Here is a 23,465-nt window from a genome sequence, read left to right as displayed (position 1 = left end):
AGCCAAACCATATACAATATTCTCTTGGTGTAAAGTCCAATAATGCAAAATTGTAATCAAAGTTTCCAAGTCTTTGTAGAGTCCGTTTTCTAGTTTTTTATTTACATGGACCCCCCACCCTTGCACATGGCCCTTTTACATAAAGAATTGTTTCAATCTTGGTAAATATGCTTCTTCATTTATTTTTGAATAGTACACTTGTACCTGCATTCCAAACAACAAGATTAATTCAACTGAATTTCAGTCAGATTTTATTTAAAGACAGCTCTGATCTCTCAGAGGTTTTATTTTTAGTAGCGTGAAATAAAGTATTTAAAGATTTTTTTAAGAGGACACAAAGGTAGATCGATATAGTAAGTTCATATAACCTTCATAGTTATTTCGCCTCTAAATGTATGATTTGTTCATTTAACTTACCAATTATTTGTCGGATTCACCCAACTCTAGTAATCATGTGTTGGGTTTTAATATAGTCTGATTGGGTCATCTTGCAATGCTCCTTCCATCAACATTATTTTGTCACTATTTGAAATCGTATTTAACACGAACATGATTATGCTCTGATTTGTCACCTAGCACAGAAATTGTCGTCGTCCTTGAATTGGTAAATTCTTTCACATTTGATAGTGATGGGTTATTAGGAAGTCATGAGCAACCAACAAAAAGATATTGTCCACATTCAAAGTCTTTGGAAATTTGAAGAATAGACCAAATTATAGACTTATAGTGGCAATACTTTGACTTTTCCAAGTCTTCTCAATACCAATGGGGCCACCATTTTGTCCCTAATGTTACTAACACTCCAACAAGACTAATCAAACTTAATTTCAATTAATCCCTTTTGAAAAATAATTTTTCGAAACGTGTTTGTATCTAGTACCCTTTTTAGTACTACGTATTTGACACTGTTTTCGTTAACATAAAAGCTAATATCATAAATAAAGATTGCAAACTTTCTAAAAATAAATTAACAACAATTACATATTATACCATCCTTTCAGTGTAATTTACTAATAAGTTATGCTTTATAAAGAAAATTTCTACGGAATAATAAGAATGTTATACTTACACAGACCGGAACCGGAAGAGACAATATCATTTTTATAAATATAAATACAAAAAGTTTTTAGTTAAAAAAAAATGTTACAATAATTAATTCTTTATCATTTTTCAACATGGAAGAATTTCCGTTGGTCTTCCAATGCGTAATCGCGACGACAAAGACACGACCAACTTCGACGGAACGATGTCGAATTGCCGTATGGATATACTCCTCGTTAGCCTTTCCTTTGAAGAAGACGATGAACAGTGCCGTCTCTGATCATCATCATCATCTTCCGTTTCCATTTGCATGTCAACAATAACGAAAGATTGGTCCATAGATAACGACCGTTTCAATCTCTTTTGCGACGGGCGGCGCTCCATCGGCAGTACAAGGGACGCGCAGTGACGAAGCAGCCCACAAGAGTGCATTTGTGACGACGACAGAGAAGAAGAAGAAGCGGCGTGATGATCGTCGCTATTGTTTTCGGCATCTTCCGGCGGAGAATTTACACTACTCCCGTGGCTTTCATTATCTCCGTCGCGAAAAACCACCGGAGAGCGGCAAACGGGACAGTTGGAATGCGCGACGAACCACCGGTCTATGCACGGCACGTGAAACGCATGCCGGCAATCCGGCAACAACCTCACCGTCTCCCCGTCCTCCATCTCCCCAAGGCAAACCACGCACTCCCTTTGATCCACCCGAAAATCGTCCCGTTTTCGGGCTAACAAGTACGGCATCACCGGGACAGTTTCAAGCAATTTCGGATCCAATCCCACTCCCAAATGGACCTCGCCGGAATCCCCGTTTAGCCCACCCCTTTGTCGCCGGCGGCGGCAGTACTTCACTACGAAGAAATGGTAGAGAAATATGGCTACGCAGGTGGAAACTATCCCGGCAATGGATACCAGCATGGGAGGGAAGAAACTGTTTGACGTCAACATGGGTGGAGCTGCAATGTTGTCCATGATTGATCGTATGTATGATTTCTCGTACGATGAAGCTAAGCTGTTTTAAGGAGAAGTTTTGTCCTAAACGGGGAGTGTGGAGAACAAAAAAAACCTTTTCCTTTGCGGTTTATATGAACACCAAAACTAGAAGCATTTGTCTCGTACGTGTACACAAGTTTTCTATATTCTTACATTAAACAACTGCCACATATGAGTACACTTGTCCCTTTTCGACACGTACTCTTGTCTCAATTTATAATGTTTAATTTAAATTTTCATATTTAGTCACTAATATAACACTATAAATCTATCTAAATTTGTCAGACAATTAACTTAATAATCATAAGATTCTAAATTTGACTTTTCGTAGAAACAGTTTATTAATCTTTTGGTTTGATCCGGTCAGCTAGGTGTAACCTATGTTGGTTTATGTCTTTTGCGGGTTAAAGTTATAAAGAGAGTTTCGTCTAGAGTGAACCTTTAGGTAATGACAGTAGACTTTTCTGTAAATAAAGATATTAGTAATGTCACAATAAGGTTAGAATTCAAATTTTTGTATTAAAAGAAAAAATAACTATTAAGATGATTTTGATGTAATTTGATTAGGTAGGGGGTTGTTGTGTAGGGGTTGCAATAATTAAGGTTGTGTTGAACAGATGGGGAGACAGGTGTCCGGACACGACGGAAAAACTAGCGGCGGAGGGATCAATGTCGTCTGTGGTGTTATTTGCGACAAGTGGACGGTTCAGTAGGGAGTAGAGAGAAATGGTGAGCGCCGTAAATGGGGGCATGGGTAGTTATTAGTTAGTTATGCTGATGTCTGCTCCCACAGGTGGTGTACACAGACAGACCAATTGTGTATATATCGAACTTGGTACGTACTAAAAGATGCATGGGATTATCACTATTGTTTTTTTTAGTACTATTTACTACGTAATATATTACAAGGTAGTATCTGTTTTATACTTACTTTATCTATTACAATTTAAAGAGTTGAGGTCTTGGGTTCGATAACCTTCTCTTAAGGGGAGTTACAGAAGTGCCATCTGAATCACGATTGTTTAGTTGGCCATAATAACTAGCAAACTAAATTGTTGGTGTAATTGTGAATTCAGAAGGTAAATTATTGTAATCAAATAGTGTGAGTAGAGAGCTTTCTAGTAAAAACGAGGTCAGGTAGATTTGGCAAATTATATATGGATTATGGTTTATCTTGTATTGTGAGCATTATTCTAAAATAACATTCTGATTATGTGTATTAATGTATGTAGTTGACATATTCTGTAACAGTTTATGTGTCTGTAGATAAATTGAATGTATATAACATGTTAACTTCATACACATAAAATGGTAACTACAAACACATAAAATTTTAACTACAGGTACAAAATATGTTAAGTGCATACACATAATATATTGTTAACATATCATGTATATGAAATTAACATCTTTTATATATGTAGTTACTAGTTTATGTGTTTGTAATTAACATGTTATGTTGTAGGCATAAAATATATTCTGTATTAAACACATAATTATTGAACCAAGGTCCACAATACAAAATGGACGTTAGTTTATGACATAAAAATTGGCCCGAAACACAATAGGCTAACTATACTTGAGGCCAGAAACATGTACTAAAAGTCTAAAACTAACCACACTTGAGGCCCAATCCACTGTAAAGTGATTCGAACTAGAAAGATGGTTGTTAGTTGACATTTTGATATATTTGATACTCTTTTCTTAAATTTTATATTTAAATCAAAAGCTCTGAGATGTTAAAATATTGATTTTTTTAATCGTGATATAAATACTGTATAAAAAGTTAATAATCCCCACATATAATGATCTGTAAGAAATTGTGTTTATTTATTTTGCTTAACAACCCGTGCTACCTTCATAGATTTACGTTAAACATCCTTGTGCATGAACATACTTTTAACTAATAATTTTATATTCTCAATCAACCTTTTTTATATTGTATATTATTATATTATTCGAATGAATTCATTTCTTTTGATTTTTTTATTGTATATAAAATTGAAAGCCTAAAGTCCAATAATACATATAGATAAGGGTGTCAATTCGGCTAACCGGTCTCATCACGAATTTTTTTTCCGCAGGCCTTTACGGGACGGCTTGCGAAACTCGCGGACTAAGATTATGCAATTCTAACCTGTCTCTTGCGGGTTCGTGAACTAGACTGCGTGCCTAACTTCAAAAATAAATAAAAAATTTATTATTTTATTTTTTATATTCAAATAATTTAACCTAAATAATATTAACTTTTTTTGTGTTTAAAATTTTTAAAAAATTTTAATGTTTTATATATGTGTGTTACACAAGGCATCGTTCTTATTGCGTTGTGACTAATTCTCGCATTGTAATTTTAACCAATAAAAGATCATAATGAGATAAATAAACTTAGGTTTCCTTACGGTTTGAAACCAAGAAGAAGCAATCCTATTGCGTATTTATATAATTTTTTAAAAAATAATACTACATATACTCTTATTTTCTATTCAATTTCTTACTCCTAACTTATGTGTCATATTCTGATTCATCTAGAAAAATTTATGAATCGCATACAATTTTTCTTATTTTCTTCCTCTTCTATAAATTAAATTAAGACACATGATAGGAGTTTTACTTTTCATGAAATACATTTATAATTTTCCTATTCACAAAGTCAACATTATTTAAGATGACATAAGAATCATTATAATACTTGGTACGCTGACGTGGATATCATACATGCAATGAACTGAGACCAAAGGACAAGACCCATGACACGAGATCACTGTTTTTTCCCGATTGTTTCGCCAGCTTGGCACAACCATAACCACACGTCAACATGTATCCCGGCCCCACTTTGTTCTTAGTTTTAGGTATGTATTAAAATTGATGAAGACTTGGTAGATGACTTATGAATATTTTTTTCTTCTTAGTTTTAGGTATGTAAGAGTAGAAGTCAACCGCCGTAATGAATGAATAAGATAAACTTTGTCTTGGTTGGGAATGGAGGCTAAATCTTTAATTGGTAATAAAGACTTATGTCACATTTTTGAATTATTTCTATTCAAGTTGATGTAAAAAAAGACTTATGTCATGAACTAATTAAAATTTATTACAAAATGAACTATTATTTATATTTTTGAAAATATATATTTTACCTTGCTATACGATTTTATATTGATTGATAAGATAGGACATAAAAAAGTGTAAAAACACTTAATAAAAAATTATATGCATGTCGACTAATGAGTAAGATAGTTTTAAAACCTTATAAACACCCATAAATTAAAGAAACGTAAAAACACCTAACACATTTTTTTGTTAGTGTTACTATAAATGTGAATGATATAGCCCTAAAACATGTAATCATAGCCTGGGTTAAAGCTATGTATGGTAATAAAAAAAATAATTATGAAGAAGAATGAGGCTTTGAGTTGGTCGGAGCTCTCAAAGCTAATAGTGGAATTCATGTTGTCACCACGATTTATTTTGATACATATCAGCACACAATTCGTTGAGTGTACATTACTAATTTTGATGTCATCCTAGCCATTGGGTATTCTTGGAAGTATATGATTGAGCTATTAGCTCGACGGCCTATCTCATTATGTCTGAAATATTACCTTATCAATAACCTTGTCGAGCTTCTAAATTAGTTTACCAAGCTTAATGTGGGACCTGCTAGTAATTTTTCTTACAATAGTATAGACACAATTTAAAAAAATTGTGGACCTCTAAAATGAGAAATACATGTCAAATATAGAGGCGTCTATTGGTTAGTTTTGGTTAGGTCGTCCCAAATTAATTGCCGGTGACAAACATACGACAAGAACCAATATAATTACTTTGAAACACATCAAACTATATTATAAAAACATGCATGCATATGCTCACGTACATTACTGTGCTTGTAAGAATAAGCTATGAATTTGATAATATATATCAACTTGCAAAACCAAACTAAGTCATTCTTAAAAGGATTGAACTCTAACATTATTCCAAGAGTCTCAATTTGCCTAGTTGTCCAGTTTTTGTGAAAAGGATAACTGTTATTCTTGTATTTTAAATTTGTGTTAGCAAAATACAAGTTTTAATAAAGTAGAGAATTCGAACTCAGGACCTTTGGTCAAGTCTGCTGCTTTAATTATTTGAGGTTTGACCTATCTATTTTTGCAATTTTATTGGTTTTTTGTAGACGAGGTTAGAGATGCTTCCAAGTAATACATTGGCTTCCAAGTAATCAAATCATTAGCGTACAACAATAATGTAACAATGATGATATAAGAATAATTTTTATTAATAATATCAAAATATATGCGATAGCCAATGCTTGGATCGATAGATACCCCACTCCTTATAATGATGTAAGCTTGCAAAAGTCAGCTAATAAAGAAATCCCCACTCCAAAAGTCAACTATAATGTAAATATATTGGTGCATGCTTTGCTTGCCAATTTTCTTTAATTCATCCTATAATTTTGTTAATTTTTTTTTCATTAATTGAATATATTAGTGAACCTTCAAATGATTATTTTGTCATAGTAAATATTGCATATACATAGTTTGGCCTCTTCATTTGATTTTTCCTATTTATGGGTGACCCAAGTTTATTAATTAGTTAAACTGTTTCGATGGTTATAGTGTTGAACAATCCATGTTGATTATATATTTGGTCAAGATCTAGTTAGAACTAGTAGCTTTGAGAGAATGTATATATTAATTTCATCCGTCCATCTTGATCAAGTGCTGAAAAAAAATACGATTGTATATATGTAATTATGGTAGTACATTTCAAAACGTTTAATAATGCATCGGTAGATAACTAGCTGTACACTCAAGATTTATAATAAAGACTCACATGTATATATATTTATATAGTCAATTCAAGTTCAGCAATGAGAACTAGTATGTAACCCATGAGAACATGTGAACTAATATTATCAATCAATCTAGAGTGATCAAGGACTAAAAATTAATATAAATAATGACAAAAAAAATGCTACAATATTTTTATAATTATAACAGTGCATATATATATAAGCTAATGACCAAATTAAAGAGTTCTATACCTAACTTCTAACCTTAGCTTACAATTATTCTCACTTATAAGTTATAATAACCAATATATCTTTACATATGTTCAAATTAAAGGATTGAAAGAGAACTAGTGAACTACAAATTAATGTTTTCCTAAACTTCTTTCTATTACTCCCAAATCATATATGTAGATAACCCTACACCACCAATGTTTTACTAGAAACGTAGTGCTCTTGCTTGTATTGTAAGTCCATGATGCACTTCAATTTTATATGCATTGCTATTTAGAATTAGTAGATTTTAAAATTTATCTCGATCAATTACCAAAACTCTTTATTTTTCTACTGTCTATTGAACCATTGAGTTAATTAAACTCGTGCAAGATCGATCATCAACTAAAAGTCTAGAATAGGGACAGAAATGAGACGTAATCTTAGGGCTCAATTCTTTAGAAATGGAATACTACCCTACCTAGATCTAGAAGGCGGTATGATGGGAATGAGTCAAGCGGAATTGTCAGCGGGATTAATATAAAACCATTTATTGGGTATGAACAGTGAGAACCTAAAGGTGGTTTCGCAAACAAGCTGCTGGAGGGAGAGGTTTGTTGTTTCTCCATCGCCCTATATAACTGCACCATTCTGGTTTTGTTAATTCCCACCATTATCTCCGATTCTTTCCCCTCTTGTCAATTAACTAAGATAGTGGCCGGCAACACCTTTTGTGCAAATTGCAGCTCGGCCCGGCGGCCCCCATCCTTCAACTCTCATTAATAAATTCCATTTCCAATTGTCAGTATAAATGCCTCCCGCAGTGTTGCTGTCAACCAAAAGCATGGTGACTGAGGAGAATAAGGGTCATCAAGAGAGGGTTCAGCAGTACCAGAAAGGAGTGAAGTATCTCTGTGACGGCGGCATCAAAACTGTTCCTACAAAGTACATCCTGCCGGCGCTGGAACGCCCCACTGCCATGAATCCCGGCAGAAGAAATGGCGGCGATGATAGTAAGGTTAACATTAAGCTTCCAATCATTGATTTTGCGCAGCTCCAAGCTGGCCCTAACAGGCTACAGGCCCTTCAATCCCTCGCATACGCTTGTGAAAATTATGGCTTCTTCCAGGTAGGCTGGATTGGAGTTAGTATATATGAATTTGTTGATAATGGTTAACCCTAAATTAGATAAATAGAAAGAGTTCAAAGTATTATCCCCTTTAGGTAGGGTTTATGTTAAGTTGGTCCACCAATATAATCCCAATAAAATTAACCAAGCTAAGCTTAAATAATTAATCTTAATTTTCATATATGCAGTTGGTAAACCATGGCATAACGGAGGAGGTTATGAGCAGCATGAGAGATGTGGCGAGAAGGTTCTTCGAGCTTCCGATGACGGAGAGAGAGAAGTACATGAGCTCCGACATGTCGACGCCGGTCCGGTATGGGACCAGCTTTAATCAAACAAAAGACGGCGTGTTTTGTTGGAGGGACTTTCTCAAGTTGGTCTGCCATCCCCTTTCCGACCTCCTTCCTCTCTGCCCTTCTTCTCCCTTGGACTTTAGGTAACATCAACCATAACATTATATTTAAGTACTCCAACCGGCTAATTATTACAACCTTAACAATTTTAATAATGTCATGAAATGTTAATCCCGTTTTCCATTGTTAGTTCGTTGAACATGAGCAGTCTACGTTAACTAGCACGAGACTAAGCTAAATAGGTAGGGTTAACAACTTGTGGCTTACTTTATTTGAATTATATTATGCCCTTATATAGTAATTTATGTGACCAAAAGTGTACCGTTATGGTCACAATTCACGTTGCCCGCTGCAATGGGCTATATTTTAATCAAAATTGGTTAGTTGTTTTGAGAAATTTCTACTATTTTAGGTAATACCGTATCTGTTATAGTTTAAAAAATGTTTAAATTAATTATTATTTTAACCTCGAGAGTCGAGATAGAATCAATCCTTTGATTCTCTCCCTATCATACAGGTAACTACTTTAACCTCGAGAGTCGAGATAGAATCAATCCTTTGATTCTCTCCCTATCATACAGGTAACTACTGCCAAAATAGTTGTTCAAAACTACTCTTGTTTCCATCTCATTCATTTTTTGTTTATTTTTTATTACCATGGAGACACAAGTAGTTTAAATAATCGCTTCGAAAGAAGTAGTTGAATGGATGGAGTATGATTTTTAATTTGTATCAAGTCGAGAGTGACATTTAAGTTTATGACAAATTTTTATAGTGCTGAAAAAAACCCATACTTTTATTTAATTGTGTTATTATGGATTTAATGGCTTTTAATATGATAATGATGGTGTTTGGTAAATATGTGTTAGCTGATTGGGTTAGTGAGTTTGATTAGTTGATAACATTAGCTAATGGTAGAAAGATGTTTGGTAAATTAACTGATAGCTGATTAAATGACTTTCTCGATCTGCTTTGAGTAACTTTTTGAATTTTAGCGTTTTAGAATAATAAGCTATTACATAAAACTAATTAATCAAACATTTATATTGGTTGTTTAACTAAGTCAAACCGTTAATAATACTGATCAAATAAGTCAAAATTGACTTAGCTTAGTTAATTAACTGTGCCTTGTGAATTTGTGTAATTATTTGAGCATATATATATACAGGAAACGGGCTATTCCGTACGTTAAAGAGACAAAATTGTTGTTCGCAAAGGTAGTGGAAGCCATCCTAGAAAGCCTCGGCGTCGAGGAGAAGAAGACAGGCGAACAAAAAGGTGACGATAATGAGATTACAAAACAACTACTCGAAGATGGAAGCCAGCTAATGGTGGTGAATTATTATCCTCAATGTCCTAATCCTGAATTGACTCTAGGAATACCTCCCCACTCCGACTACGGTTTCCTCACTCTCCTCCTTCAAGATGATGTCCCCGGTTTACAAATCCGCTACCGTGGGGATTGGGTCACTGTTGAGCCTATTCCGGGTGCCTTCGTCATCAATGTTGGTGACCATCTCGAGGTATATATGTATATATATATATACTCTCCATTCATCTTGTCAGCCAGTAAATAAATGTTTAACTTCTGTGTTAAGTTGAATTACCATGATTTACATTATATTATCCTGCCCGTTGCATTTCCGATCAAATATTTCGTCACAATAGAGATAGATGGTAACAAAATGCAGGTTTATTTATGATTTGAACATTTTAATTTGTGACAGATATTTAGCAACGGGAGGTACAAGAGTGTGCTACATAGAGTTGTGGTGAACTCATTGAAGTCAAGAATTTCCATAGCTTCATTGCACAGTCTGCCGTTCGAAACAACAGTGAAACCGTCGCCAAAACTAATTAATGAATCGAATCCAAGGCGCTACAAGGACACGGATTTTGCGACGTTTCTTGAATACATAAATTCCTGCGACGCCAAGGAGAAGAATTTCCTAGAATCCAGGAAGCTGACGAGCTAGGAGAGACAACCAGACAGTACGTGAACAACCTACGACGTACTGATTAAGGAAAATGCAGACAATTTTGGAGTATTTTTTAACATGCGTGATTTTATTTTTATTTTTATTTTTGCAGCGATTAATTATTAGAAATTAATTAAGTAGTATTGATTGAATTGGTGAGTTGAGGAGGAGAAGTGCTGTATTGTATTCGATTTGTAGTATATAAAATTATATGGAAACTGTATAATGGTATACATTCATATGGGTAATATAATTTTAGTGACTATTTAATGAAGTTTTCACTATAATTATATAGTTTATATGAATAAGTAGCCCAAAAAATTTAAAAGTTATATTAGATGACAATATAATATTCTGATAATAACAATTGGCGACCTAAAGTGATTTGGTTTAGTTTATGAAATGTTAGCCTATGAGTATTTGGTTTATTAGGAGAGGTTGGCCCAAGTTTCATATGAAAACTTGGTCTAATGAAGATTTCGTTCAATTGTTAGTAGGCGTGATTATATATTTAAGATATGAGTTTTGTTAAGGCCAAATGTCACTAATTTTTATGGTGAAATTAAAATTTTAATTTGACATCATATCATTTATTAATAATATACATTATACATTTCTTATTTAATTTACAAATTATTGCACATTAATTGTTTACGGTCGCCTAAAGTTTCAAGCCGCCAAGTAAAGTTTTTGTTTTCATAATTTTAGACCGCTGCTGATTTTGACAATGCAAGGAAGTCAAGGTCACGGTCGGAAGTATTTGTCGCATTTTTCGAGAATAAAAATATTACAATTCCAATTTCTTCCCATCCCTCCTTATTTGAATAATGCTTTGCCTTCGTACAAATTTGTTCAAGTGGACTAAAATTTATGCAAGAAAACAATGACATGTCAAACAAGAGATTCAATTTAAATGTGCTTTTTTTGTCTTTTGCGTGATTGAGGAATTAAGTGTTCAACGAGCACAAGAATATTTTTCGCATAAATAGAATATAGAAAATTCATGTAACTTGGTAGCTTGTTCTAAAAGCTTGAAAGATTGCTCCCACACTGTTGTGAGTGAGACTTAATTTCTGATCTTTCTTTCAAACTTTCACCACTAAAACCAATTGAGCTGCCCATGGTCATCTTTAAGCTTACCGCTAAAAATGGAAAATGTTAATAATACTTTTTAAAGAGTATTATTCATGTCACATGATCTGTATTAATTGTGTGAAATTAAATGAAAAATAAGGAGAATAAAAAATAAATCACTTTTAAAAGTAATAATCAATCAATAGATTAGAATATAAAATAAAATAATGAACCCTCAATGCGTTAGTCTGGTGGATAAAAATTTTGACTTAAGACTTACTTTTAGCGGCATGCGTGATGGTTTGATTATTGTCATAAATATTGGGTGTTGGATTTGGGTTGGGTCTTTTGTGCACAAAAGTGTATAATTTGATATTGAGTCTCAAATTAAGTTGACTCGATTTACTTTTTCACGAGTTTGAAGCAAGTTTATGGGATCCATAATATAGTTCAACGCAGTAGAAAAACCTGGATTATCTAAATAAAATAAAATAAAGTACATGTAATTTGAATATTGGACCGACCCATTTTCCAACTCTAGAAAAAGTTCCAATTCTATTGTTGGATGTTGAGCCATTGATATAATCCACTAAAATTTTTTAAAGCAGCAAAAAAAACTTGGACAAGATACATTGGGCTTGGGCTATAATCTAATATATTGGACCTGGAGTGTTTAGTCCAAGAATCAAAGCCCAAATTAGTTGTTTCTTTCTTCTATCAACTAAAAAAGGCGCCAACGGCCTAAAAGCTCCTCTGATTCTCATATCCGCCACTGCCACCAGTATGCCATCCTCACTCTCTCTCCCGTCTTTCTCTCTCCTCCGCTCCAATCCACTCAGCCACCGCCGGACCACCACTCTCAGCCCCAAGTACCCGCGCAATTCCCACTTATTAATCATCAAAACCTCGCTGGAAAAACCCCCACCACCGCCCTCCACCAAGCCAAGCTCGTGGGTGAGTCCAGACTGGCTAACTAGCCTGACCAGGTCTCTTACTTTAGGCCAAAACGACGATTCAAATATACCCATTGCCAATGCGAAGCTGGAGGACGTGTCGGACCTTCTGGGCGGCGCTCTTTTCCTCCCACTGTTCAAATGGATGAATGAGTACGGGCCTGCCTACCGCCTCGCGGCGGGCCCCAGGAACTTTGTGATCGTCAGTGACCCAGCGATTGCAAAGCATGTGTTGAAGAATTATGGGAAGTATGCAAAAGGGCTTGTTGCTGAGGTGTCTGAGTTCTTGTTTGGGTCTGGCTTTGCCATTGCTGAAGGCCCCCTTTGGATGGTAAAGACTTGATTTTTACCATTTTCTACCCTTGTTTGAGTTAATTGGTATCAAAATTTCATTTTAGAGAAGACCAATTGAATTTTTGTAGAATTCTCTGTTATAGATAGTTGATTTTGAGTTTCAATTTTGATTTGTGTGATCTTTGTATGTCTACGTGCTGTGCTGTGTAAATCTTGCTTTGTGACTCTAGCTTGGCAAAGAACCACGAGTCTAATTGCCCATAGATGACCACTCAAACTAAAAAAGCCAATAAGCAGCTTTCGAACTTGTAATATTGTGGCTACCAAGTCAAAAGTCCCACCAACATTGCTGGGGTTGCCCGACTTTCAATTTTAGGTGTTTGAGTATGATGTTGAAGGCTTGAAATGCGATTATTTTGACTCAAGATCCCGATTGGTTATAGGCAAGGCGTAGGGCTGTGGTTCCATCACTCCACAAGAAGTACTTGTCAGTAATTGTTGAGAGGGTCTTTTGCAGATGTGCTGAGAGACTGGTGGAGAAACTCACACCTTATGCTCTCAATGGCTCTGCAGTAAACATGGAGGAAAAGTTTTCTCAACTAACACTCGATGTAATTGGTTTAGCTGTTTTCAATTACAACTTTGATTCCCTCGGGACTGATAGTCCAGTGATAGAAGCAGTTTACACTGCACTGAAAGAAGCGGAGTTGCGATCAACTGATCTGTTGCCATATTGGAAGGCGAGTCATTTACTGGCTAGATATCTATCTGTTGGTAATATTTTATCTACTTAATAATTTTTATTTAGATCCGCCAGATTAATTGCAGATTAAGGCATTGTGTAAAATAGTTCCACGACAAGTAAAGGCTGAGAAGGCAGTTATTTTAATCAGACAAACAGTTGAAGAGCTCGTTGCAAAGTGCAAAGAGATGGTGGAAGCTGAGGGTGAGAGTATAACTAACGAGGAGTATGTGAATGATACTGATCCAAGCGTCCTTAGATTTTTACTTGCTAGCAGGGAGGAGGTTGGTAACTTATTTGAAACTATTTATGCCCTTTTGTTTTTCTTTTTTCTGCTAAAGCCATAGTTTCTATATTCGCTCTTCTCCTGGAAATTGAACTGGACCTTTTGAGGTTCTATAGCTCTATCTGCAACTTGAATTGGGTATGAACTAGCTTATGAATGTATTTTACTGCACTTTGCCAAAATGGTGGATGCCTTAACTACTGGCTTGTGTGAGTTCATGTACAAATTATAGGAATAATTTCTGTTATTCAATCCATGCTTCTTCTCTAGATAATTCTATATTGTCTTTATTATTGTAATTCAAAGTTATATGCAAGTTTATAGTGCTAAATCTTGGCTTTTGGGTTTGAAGAATTTTCATTGCATAATTCTTATTTTTGGGCAAAATGAATGAATGGCAACTTCATTGCTTCCATATTTAAGTATCTATGTTCTCGGTAATGACACTTGGAACATGTCTTTTATGATTTTTCCTAACATTAATGCAATGGTAATGCTGCACATTTTAGGTTTCAAGTGCACAGCTTCGTGATGACCTTTTATCTATGCTTGTCGCGGGGCATGAAACCACTGGTTCAGTATTGACTTGGACATCATACCTACTGAGTAAGGTATAGTGGTATACTATCTCTTCTACATTATTCCCTGAAATTGAACTTCAAACACTAGAATTTGTGAATGCAAAGATTGACTAGTATGGTCAACAAAAGAAAAATTTCATTCCTTTTTGCTGGCTGCACAATCTCACTGCCGTTAAACTTGTCAAAAAACTCCATTCCTGTGGACATTGCACAACTGGGAACTAAAGTTGTGGTTCAATATCATTTTTTTTTTGGTTAGACCATGAGGTGTTCCGAGCAGACCCTAACTGTAGGAGGCACCTTTAAGCCCGTATCATACTCAGACTAATCCCCATTCGCACCGGCCCGGCCCAATTAAGGGGCAAAGTGCTGGCCAGATTGGTTTTTCCATACGAGAGGGGGTTCGAACTTTCGACCTCTCTTAAGGGATGAGAGTGCACGGCCACTCACGCCAACCAAGCTAGTTAATGGTTCAATATCATTTAGCCTATGAGGTGCCCGGTCCTTGCAGCTATTGTTTCAAGATTATCATTAGTTTCTAGTTTCTACATAATTTTTATCTTAATGCAGAACCCTTCCGCTTTGAGAAAAGCACAAGAAGAAGTCGACAAAGTATTAGGGGGAAGAAATCCTACCTATGAAGACATAAAGAATCTCAAGTTCGTGACACGGTGCATAACTGAGTCTCTTCGACTATATCCACACCCTCCTGTAGGTTCCCATTGGTCTCCTAGTCGATTGGTTGTAACGTGTGACGTGTCCTTTTACGTTGACCTGATTTCCTGTCGAAAACTTCATTTCACTAGGTCCTGCTACGAAGAGCTCAAGAAGCTGATGTCTTGCCCGGTGGTTATAAAGTAAATGCTGGTCAAGATATAATGATTTCAGTGTATAATATTCATCATTCTGCAAAGGTAACACAACGCCTTGAAAATCTTTTTCTATTATGTGTAGTACTTTAAACTGGGGCATTTGTAATGAGTGATAGTAAGTAGTTGATTTTTCTAGGTCTGGGAAAGAGCTGAAGATTTCCTACCGGAAAGATTTGGCTTGGAAGATCCAATTCCTAATGAGACAAATACTGATTTTAGGTATTCATTTTATCCACAGGGTTCCTTTTATTATACCTGTTTTGTACATCTATCTACATATGCTATTCAATATATTGAAGATTGGTGTTCATAAATGATGTGCTGCAGATTCATCCCCTTCAGTGGAGGGCCTCGTAAATGTGTTGGTGATCAGTTTGCTTTACTCGAAGCTATTGTTGCTCTGGCAATATTTCTGCAGAACTTAAACTTCGAGTTGGTTCCAGATCAGAAAATTGGTATGACAACCGGAGCAACTATTCACACAACAAATGTAAGATTCTAAGCTAATGCAACTACGCTTCTTTCTTCAAGTTCACAGTTGCCCCGTTTCTCTCGTTTATGCAAAGAGAACCATTGCCGTATAACAAATAGAAAGCTACTTGATATTATTTTTCCTTTTTGGTGCAGGGTTTGTACATGAAAGTGACTGAAAGGCAGAAAAAGAAACTTCCAGTGTTGGCATGAAACTCGCTCGGGTAATAACATATCTTTACATTTGCAGTTCTTTCATTTCTTGGATGATTGTTGAGTCTTGTAAAACTGGCCCGAAAGACGGGTGTATCCCATTCTTGAAGAACAATGTATAGCAATAGTCCTAGGGGATTTTTTTGGTATTTGCATCTCATGGGGCGAGACAAATTTAGTCGAGTCTTGGTCAGACCCTATTCGAGACAGGTCTCCGAAGGGTGTAATTATGAATTGTTAAGTAGTGTAATTATGGTGAGTTGAGGTGAACACGTTAAATGGCATGATGAATGCATGTATGGTTTCACCTATGTTATGTAGTAATTTAGTAGTCATTCATGTGATTAGTGATGATGATGCAGAAGTTCAAAGTCTTCATTTGTAAGATAACATGGAAAGCTTACAACTTTCCACACATAAACATGCACAGTGCCTTTTGCTTCAAGTCTCCAGGGCTCCCACCACCATCATTGCTGATCAGCATATAACTTTTCTTATATGTTATGGAAAATTGAGATGAGAAGTTGCTTCTTGAGCTTGATTTTTTTTTTAGTAAGTTTTTTAGTTTTGCTAAGTTATATCCTAGTCATCATGAATCCTGCCATTTAAGTTCATGAGAAGGTAAATCGATCAGCTCTGAATTCTCAATACAACCTGTACATTTCTATTCATATCGAGATTTTTTTGACTTTGATTAGTTGTCCTTTCAATGAGAATCAAACTCCATATTACCACTAAAAGTGAGACTTATATTAATGACAAGGACAAAATAGTGTAATATCATATGAAGGTGCAAATCACAAAGTGCATAAAATAGATAGCACCAATGCTTCTTGGGATTAGAACTAATATTTGCATAAAAATACACAATAAAAATCAATAAAGTTGAAGAATATAGTATATACGTTTTCTCCTCTTACAAGAAAACAAAAATAGAAATTAAACATACCATAATTTTTTAAACTCAGGCTCATATTATTTGTATTAGACAGAGACACGAAAGGTCAAATCTATTATTTTGTTATCCAATTGGACATCATCTTTTTAATAAAATCATCACATAAGATTTTCTTAACTCTTTACCTCTCATGTGTGATTTACAAGTTATTACATAAGAACGTAGGAGCAGGATTTACTTAGTGCAACCAGTAGCAATTGTGAATATTTTTTTTCGTTATCCCGACTACTTTGATCATCGTTGAATCTTGATTTGTGACGAGAGTAATACTCTTTAAAATAATGAGTATTTTTGGAGTAAAACAAATTGGGTGAAGTAATTATTAATGAGGGAAGGCCGGAAAGGTAAAATAAAAAAAGAAAAGAAAAAGGAATTGACAATGTTTCCTTGCCTTCACCGCCTTACTGATAAGCTTACCAACCAATAATAACCATGTCAGTGGTTGAAAGAATTTATTATAACAACATGCTATGTAACATTACTATGTTAACTTCATCATCATATGTTATGGGCCAAATTCCGTTTATAAATTCTCTCTAGAAACCTTCACGTTTGTCTCTATCAACTGTCTGCAAGTAAACTGGGCACCATCCATGGGAACAGTGACCTCATAACTAACACCCAAGAAAGCACAACGTTTTTCTGTTTCTCTTCTCACACCTCAAATGCACTCAGATTCTTCTTCTCTTTCCCCTCATTGCAAGGTTTTGGTTGTAGGGAGGGCAACATTGTACTAGATCAAAATTGAGGAACACAAAAATGTTCAAGTCTCAGAAGCAAAACAACAAGCCATCATCACCATCACCCACATCTGGAGAAAGGGTTGATTTCAGATTCTCCAATTTCCAAGCCCTTCAGGTCAAAATCATCCATTTCTTTGTTTTTCCTCTGTTCTTTCTATTCTGTTAGTTGATAACTCTTCAGTGATATTTTTCAGTAACTGACTGTAATTCTTGATTGGGATTGTCACACTGTCTCCTGTTGATATAATTTGGACATTTTTTGTTTGAACTGGAAACTTGGAAAGCACTCAAAGTCTTGATCACTGTAGCTATTTAATTTACTTTCATTATTTTCTTATTAGATAACAAATATCAGATATGGTTTTTTGTCTAAATGGTAATAAAAGCTCTTTTTTTTTTTTTTAGCTGATCTTACAAAGTTAGCATAAAATCCTTGAGAAAATGAAGCATTAAAGTGAACCTGTTAATCAAATTGAGCAACTTTAGGAGAAAAGCTTTTAACTTTGATGGTTTCATACTTTCATGCTCTGAAATTCCCTTACTAACTATGTGAAGGAGTTGATCTTATCTCGTTTTCTTTCTGTGGGGATTGGGGTAGTAGATTGTATATGATACTATCTCACCTCGGCTCCTTCAGGAATGGGGGAGTCGGGCCTCATCTTGAGTGTCGGTTTTTAAAAATTTTTGTAGGTGAAAGGAATGTTGTAAATGTTCTCAGTTGATGTTGATTAGACTGGGATTATTTTGGTACTGGTATAAGTTCCAAATTAAATCTGAGGGTCTAGATTATCTCACGATTCGTTTAATTCAGCAAGTTTGTCATTGATATCAGCCAACTTTTCATGCTGCATATATGTTATGAGAACAGGTACCTAAAGGATGGGATAGGCTTTCCCTATCAGTCGTCTCTGCTGGAACAGGAAAAGTAATAGCAAAATTGGGCAAAGCCATGGTGCGGGCAGGAAGCTGTCAGTGGCCAGAGACACTTTTGGAATCTGTGTGGATACCGCGAGAAGATTCCTCAACAGAGGTTGAGGAATATCTGTACAAGTGTGTTGTTTCTATGGTATGACTGAAACACCTTCTGTTCATTGTGAAAGCTTAACTGTATGGTATAATTCAATTCGAGTATTTGAATCCAGGGCTCAGCCAGATCAGGCATCCTCGGGGAGGCAACGATGAATCTAGCAAGCTATGTGAGCTCAAGATCAGCATCTCCCGTTTCGTTGCCCTTAAAAAAGTGCAATTATGGAATAATATTACAGGCAAGTTAACAAACAATTCATGATGTTTTTCCTTTCTGTTTGGTAGATCAGTGGGAACCAGAGGGAGTTGAGTGTATTTATGTTCTTTCCTATTACAAACAAACTTGATTTTGTCAGTTTCTATCTATCATCTTAAGCTTTAAGTACCACTATCTTTCTCATTCTAATTTGCAGGTGAAAATACACTGCTTAACACCAAGAAAACTCAGGTACAAGCACTTTTTTTTTTTTTTTTTTCTCGATCTTTTTATGATTTAACTAACAACCTGCAACTTGATTCAGAGATGAAGAATCCAATGGCTCACATTCCCTTGTGAAAGAGCAAAGTTCAGATTATCATGACAGTGGTAGAAACTCAAATGTGTCTAGCAGTTTATTAGCAGCTGGGAATGTCGGAGTTGCATCCATTCATGATTCGGGTTTTATGTCTCGTTCTGTAAAGTTTGGTATCCAGGTAAACTTTATATATATGTATATGTATATATGCAACTTTTGTCCCTGTCATTTGCTGCAAGAATGTTGGAAAGTTTGGTATCAAGGTAAAATCACATTTTCACTTCACTGCAGGAAAGGAGCTCCTCGCCTTCTGGTTCCTTTGACAAATTATTCTTGAAGAATCACTTAAGGAGTGAAGCTTCCAACCATCATAATGGAGAAATCTCTGAGAATAATTCGCCCCGAGACAGTTTTCTGTTTGAGGATCGTTCTGCTTCAAACCGACCATCTCTTAATCAGCCTGGTGTCATGAGTATAATGGAGAATCTGCAACATTATGGAAAAGATTTAGTAGCTCTGACAAATTCTGGGTCCAGTAAAAAACTCCTGGAAGCTGCTGAAGATACGATTGAAGAGCTTCGAGTAGAGGCGAAGATGTGGGAGAGAAATGCGAGGAAATTAATGGTTGATCTCGATATACTGAAGAACGAATTCTCCAATCAGTCGAAGAAGCAAGCAGATTTGGTAATGGAGCTATCTGCTGCCTATGCAGAACATGACAGTCTGAAAAGGGAGATCGAAAACTTGAAACTAATATTGGAGGAGTCAACAGTGAAACAGACAACTCTGGAAGATTCATCTTTTCAGACTAAAGGTTTAACTCGTAGTATTCACGAGGAACTGGAGAACGAGATAAAACATCAGCAAGAGTTGAATAACAGTTTAGCTCTGCAGCTGAAAAGAAGCCAAGAATCGAATATCGATCTTGTTTCTGTTCTTCAGGAGCTGGAAGAGACCATAGAACAACAGAAAGTTGAGATAGAGAATCTTTCAGATGTTGAGAAAGAATATGAACATAAGCTATCTGTCAAGGAAGAAGAAATAGCTAGATTGGAAGCAGAATTGCAGAATGGTTCCCGAGCTGAAGAAATTCTTAAACAGCATGAATTTGTGATCCAAGAGAAAAATTCTGCTCTTGAAGAAGCTCTACAGAAGCTGGAAGATTATAGTATGATGTTTCAAGAAAATAAGAATTCTAAGGCAGAGCTTGAAGTTCAGTGTACAAATCTTCAAAAGGAATTGTCTCAAAAGATACCTGAGGTGGATAGACTCAACGCCGATTTTCTTAAAAAGGAAGAAGAAACTAACTTTCTTATGCAGCATCGAAGGGAACTCGATACAAAAGTTGCAGATCTTCAGAAGAAAAGAGACCAACTTGAAGAAGATTTGGAAATAATGTCCAGGGAAAATAGCAGCAGCTCCAGATGCTTGGATGATCTACAAAACAAGCTTAAGATCCTCGGTGAGAATATGGATAAACAAATTTATAACAACGAGATTCTTCAAAGGAAATCAGAGGAGATCGAGTGTGATAACCGCAAACTAGAGAACCAGTTAACGAAGCTGAAAGAAGAGAATTTGTATCTAGAAAGTCAAATGAAGTGCATTGCAACTGACAGGGACTCTTGTCACTTGAAACTCGATAATTCTAGATCCGTTGCAAAGAAACTCAAGGGTAAGATCACGGAGCTGGAAATGGAAATGGAAAATAAAGTTGCTGGTCTCAAACAAAATTTAGAAATCGCCCAGAATCAGCAGTCAGAAGCTCAAAGAGAATGCGAACATCTCAAAGAGGAAAATCAGAAGTTAGAAGAATCCATCGAAAATCTCCTTGAAGAAGTCAAAATCCTTCAGAAATCAAATTCAGAATTATGGGCAAAAAATGTGGAGATGCAGGAGTACTGTGTGCAAGTGGATGATCGGTTGAAGCAATCTGAGAAAAGCTTGTATGATAGCAGCTATAAAAAGGTTGAAACTCTGGAAGAAAAGCTTAACTCAATGATAAAAGATTTTTCCTTCAAAGAGGAAAATTTTAAGTCAGAACTGGATGAACTTGTTCGAGAAAACGAGATGCAGATGGAGAAACTTGCACAACAAGAGGTCTCAAGTCATATGTTTCAGGAAAAGTTAAATGAAATCGAGAGCCTCCATAAACAAGTAGAGCACTTAACCATGAAAATCTCTGCAATGAATGAGGAAAATGAGAGGTCAGCTACTGCAGCTGCAAATGAAATATTTAGCTTGCAGGCTGATAAGGCAAGAATGGAAGGCGTCCTTGAAGGGATTCAATCAAAAGTTAGCGTAACTGAGAATGAACTCAACACTGTTCGGACAACTTCTGAGTCGAAGGTTCAAGGCTTAATGATCGAGCTTGCTGGTTCCAAACAGAGTTATGAGAAGTTAATGGCTGACCATGAAAAAACATTGAAACTATTAACAAGTTACAGGACAACCGAGGAAAAACTCAAGACATCAATGAACAACCTTGAGTTGAAGTTAACTATTTCTCAGTGCGAGCATCAACAACTTCTTGAAGATACAGTCAATCTTAAATTCCAGTTGCAGAAAATGACGGAACTTCAGGATGAAATATTGGATTTGAGAAATCAGCTCCACAAGTGCAGGAACGAAAAGGAAAAGTTAGAAGCTTCAATGCAGACGATATTTGGAGATAGCGGAGAAATAAAGTCTGAGAATTTCTCATTTCATGACAAAATATCGAGGTTGAAGGAAGCTGTTTTGGTATCTGAGAACTGCAAAAGAGAGAAAGCTTCCCTAGAAGAAAAACTTTTACAGATGGAGAAAAATTTGAGTGAAAGGGAGGTACAAAATGAGGGCCTGGGAACTGAACTAACTAAAATCAAGAGAGAAAACAGATTATATCAGCAGAAAATTCATCAACTGGAGGAGGAGAAAGATAAGCAAAATTGCAGGAAAATTGTAAGTCTTTCTCGTATGCTTTCAATCTATTCTGGTTCTCCTATCCAATCTTCCTCTGAATTTGATAAGAAAACGAAAATTGTTGTCTATTTTAGTTTCTGCAAGTACTTTATATGTATAAAGTATTCCTTTTTGTTTATATTCTTGCTCATTCAGGATGACAATGGATATGGTTCTAATGATGGAGTCCCTAATGATACCACAGTCTGCATTGAAAAGATAAAGTTGCTCGAAAGCAAGCTTGCTGAGACTTTGGAGGCAAATAAGAAGTTCAAAATCCAGCTTCAGAGGTAGGAATTGCACATTCTCCATTTTGTAGGCTCTCGAGATCTTTTATCTTTCTTTACTTGGGGTTGTAAGCAGCTTCACTGAATAACAGACTATAATGTCAGTAATACTAACAGTACCCGTAACAAATTCTGCTGGCAATTCGTTCTTTGAAGGTTCCGATCAGAGGAGAGGAGAACTCAAGGAGCTTCTTCCAAGCGAGCAGCAATAATAGCTGAAAATGAATTGGCGGAAAAAGAGAGGTTTGAACAGACAAAATCATCACTAGAGGCTGAGCTCAAGGACATTCGTGAGCGTTACTTTGAGATGAGCCTCAAGTATGCTGAAGTTGAAGCGCAGCGCGAGAGTCTCGTTATGAAACTCAAGACAGCAAAGAATGGAAAGAAGCCGCGCTCATCTTGAACCCAACACCTTTCTTCCGGATACATCCTCACCATAGGTAACTTCATCCATATTTCCACTTAACAATTTTTTATTTTTTTAAAAAAAATTATGAAGAATAAATGATGTGAAATCCTGGAAATAAAAAAAGCAATTGGTGGACATTGGAACGACTAAGCTTAGGCTAACAGAAATAAGTCTAGCAACTGAGTCTCCGTACAACTACTCAGATCATGTGCAGCTGTGATATACGTCTAAATAGTTGAGCAATATATATTTATGTACCAAGGATCTCTATATCGAATTATCGATACTTGTTTTGTTCTATACAGTAATATATGAATTGAACCTCGCTTAACTATTTAAAGTTATGGTTTCTGTTGTGTAAATGAACTTCTAGCATCATAGTTTCATTATATATACATTTTTGAACTATATTATATTCTACTACAGCTGAAACATGCTTTCTGGTAAAGCAAATTGCGGCTATATTTTTATAACAGTGAGAAGTCATATCAGTCTACCCTGTCCTCTTCCAAAGGGTTTTAAGGAAAGATTCTTCCTCAACCCCATGGAACACGCTACCTTGTATTTGGTCTTGTTTGTGTGGAAAGGAAAGATGCCAGTTTGA

At 35.7% G+C, this 23,465-nt stretch overlaps 4 protein-coding genes across 4 annotated transcripts; 3 read left to right on the top strand and 1 right to left on the bottom strand.

The window, feature by feature from the left end:
* Positions 1-882: 882 nt before the first annotated feature.
* On the bottom strand, positions 883-2,111 carry LOC109180965 (RING-H2 finger protein ATL52-like). Its single transcript, XM_019330693.1, has 2 exons — positions 1,168-2,111; positions 883-967 (listed from the first exon to the last, which is right to left on the bottom strand). The coding sequence occupies exon 1, from the start codon at positions 2,011-2,013 to the stop codon at positions 1,171-1,173; it is 843 nt and encodes a 280-aa protein (XP_019186238.1). The 5' UTR covers positions 2,014-2,111; the 3' UTR covers positions 883-967; positions 1,168-1,170.
* Positions 2,112-7,695: 5,584 nt separating this feature from the next.
* LOC109182147 (protein DMR6-LIKE OXYGENASE 2-like) lies at positions 7,696-10,771 on the top strand. The gene is made up of 4 exons (XM_019332220.1): positions 7,696-8,165; positions 8,354-8,601; positions 9,687-10,041; positions 10,246-10,771. Exons 1-4 carry the CDS (start codon positions 7,848-7,850, stop codon positions 10,492-10,494), a joined length of 1,170 nt encoding a protein of 389 aa, XP_019187765.1. The 5' UTR covers positions 7,696-7,847; the 3' UTR covers positions 10,495-10,771.
* A 1,583-nt stretch (positions 10,772-12,354) lies between these two features.
* Positions 12,355-15,949, top strand: LOC109181096 (carotene epsilon-monooxygenase, chloroplastic). Its single transcript, XM_019330850.1, has 10 exons — positions 12,355-12,855; positions 13,262-13,558; positions 13,647-13,848; positions 13,902-13,984; positions 14,356-14,457; positions 14,998-15,138; positions 15,234-15,341; positions 15,436-15,518; positions 15,627-15,754; positions 15,927-15,949. The coding sequence occupies exons 1-10, from the start codon at positions 12,355-12,357 to the stop codon at positions 15,947-15,949; spliced, it is 1,668 nt and encodes a 555-aa protein (XP_019186395.1).
* On the top strand, positions 15,250-23,189 carry LOC109182146 (putative leucine-rich repeat-containing protein DDB_G0290503). Its single transcript, XM_019332219.1, has 12 exons — positions 15,250-15,341; positions 15,436-15,518; positions 15,627-15,789; positions 15,927-15,994; positions 17,659-17,799; positions 18,553-18,750; positions 18,827-18,949; positions 19,124-19,158; positions 19,232-19,403; positions 19,517-22,165; positions 22,322-22,455; positions 22,609-23,189. Exons 4-12 carry the CDS (start codon positions 15,980-15,982, stop codon positions 22,853-22,855), a joined length of 3,714 nt encoding a protein of 1,237 aa, XP_019187764.1. The 5' UTR covers positions 15,250-15,341; positions 15,436-15,518; positions 15,627-15,789; positions 15,927-15,979; the 3' UTR covers positions 22,856-23,189.
* Positions 23,190-23,465: the final 276 nt, after the last annotated feature.

This window comes from Ipomoea nil, unplaced genomic scaffold (genome assembly GCF_001879475.1).
Source record: "Ipomoea nil cultivar Tokyo-kokei standard unplaced genomic scaffold, Asagao_1.1 scaffold1043, whole genome shotgun sequence".
Taxonomy (NCBI): Eukaryota; Viridiplantae; Streptophyta; class Magnoliopsida; order Solanales; family Convolvulaceae; genus Ipomoea; species Ipomoea nil.
Note: the sequence above shows the minus strand (reverse complement) of the source record. Positions and strands in the feature narration are given on the sequence as shown.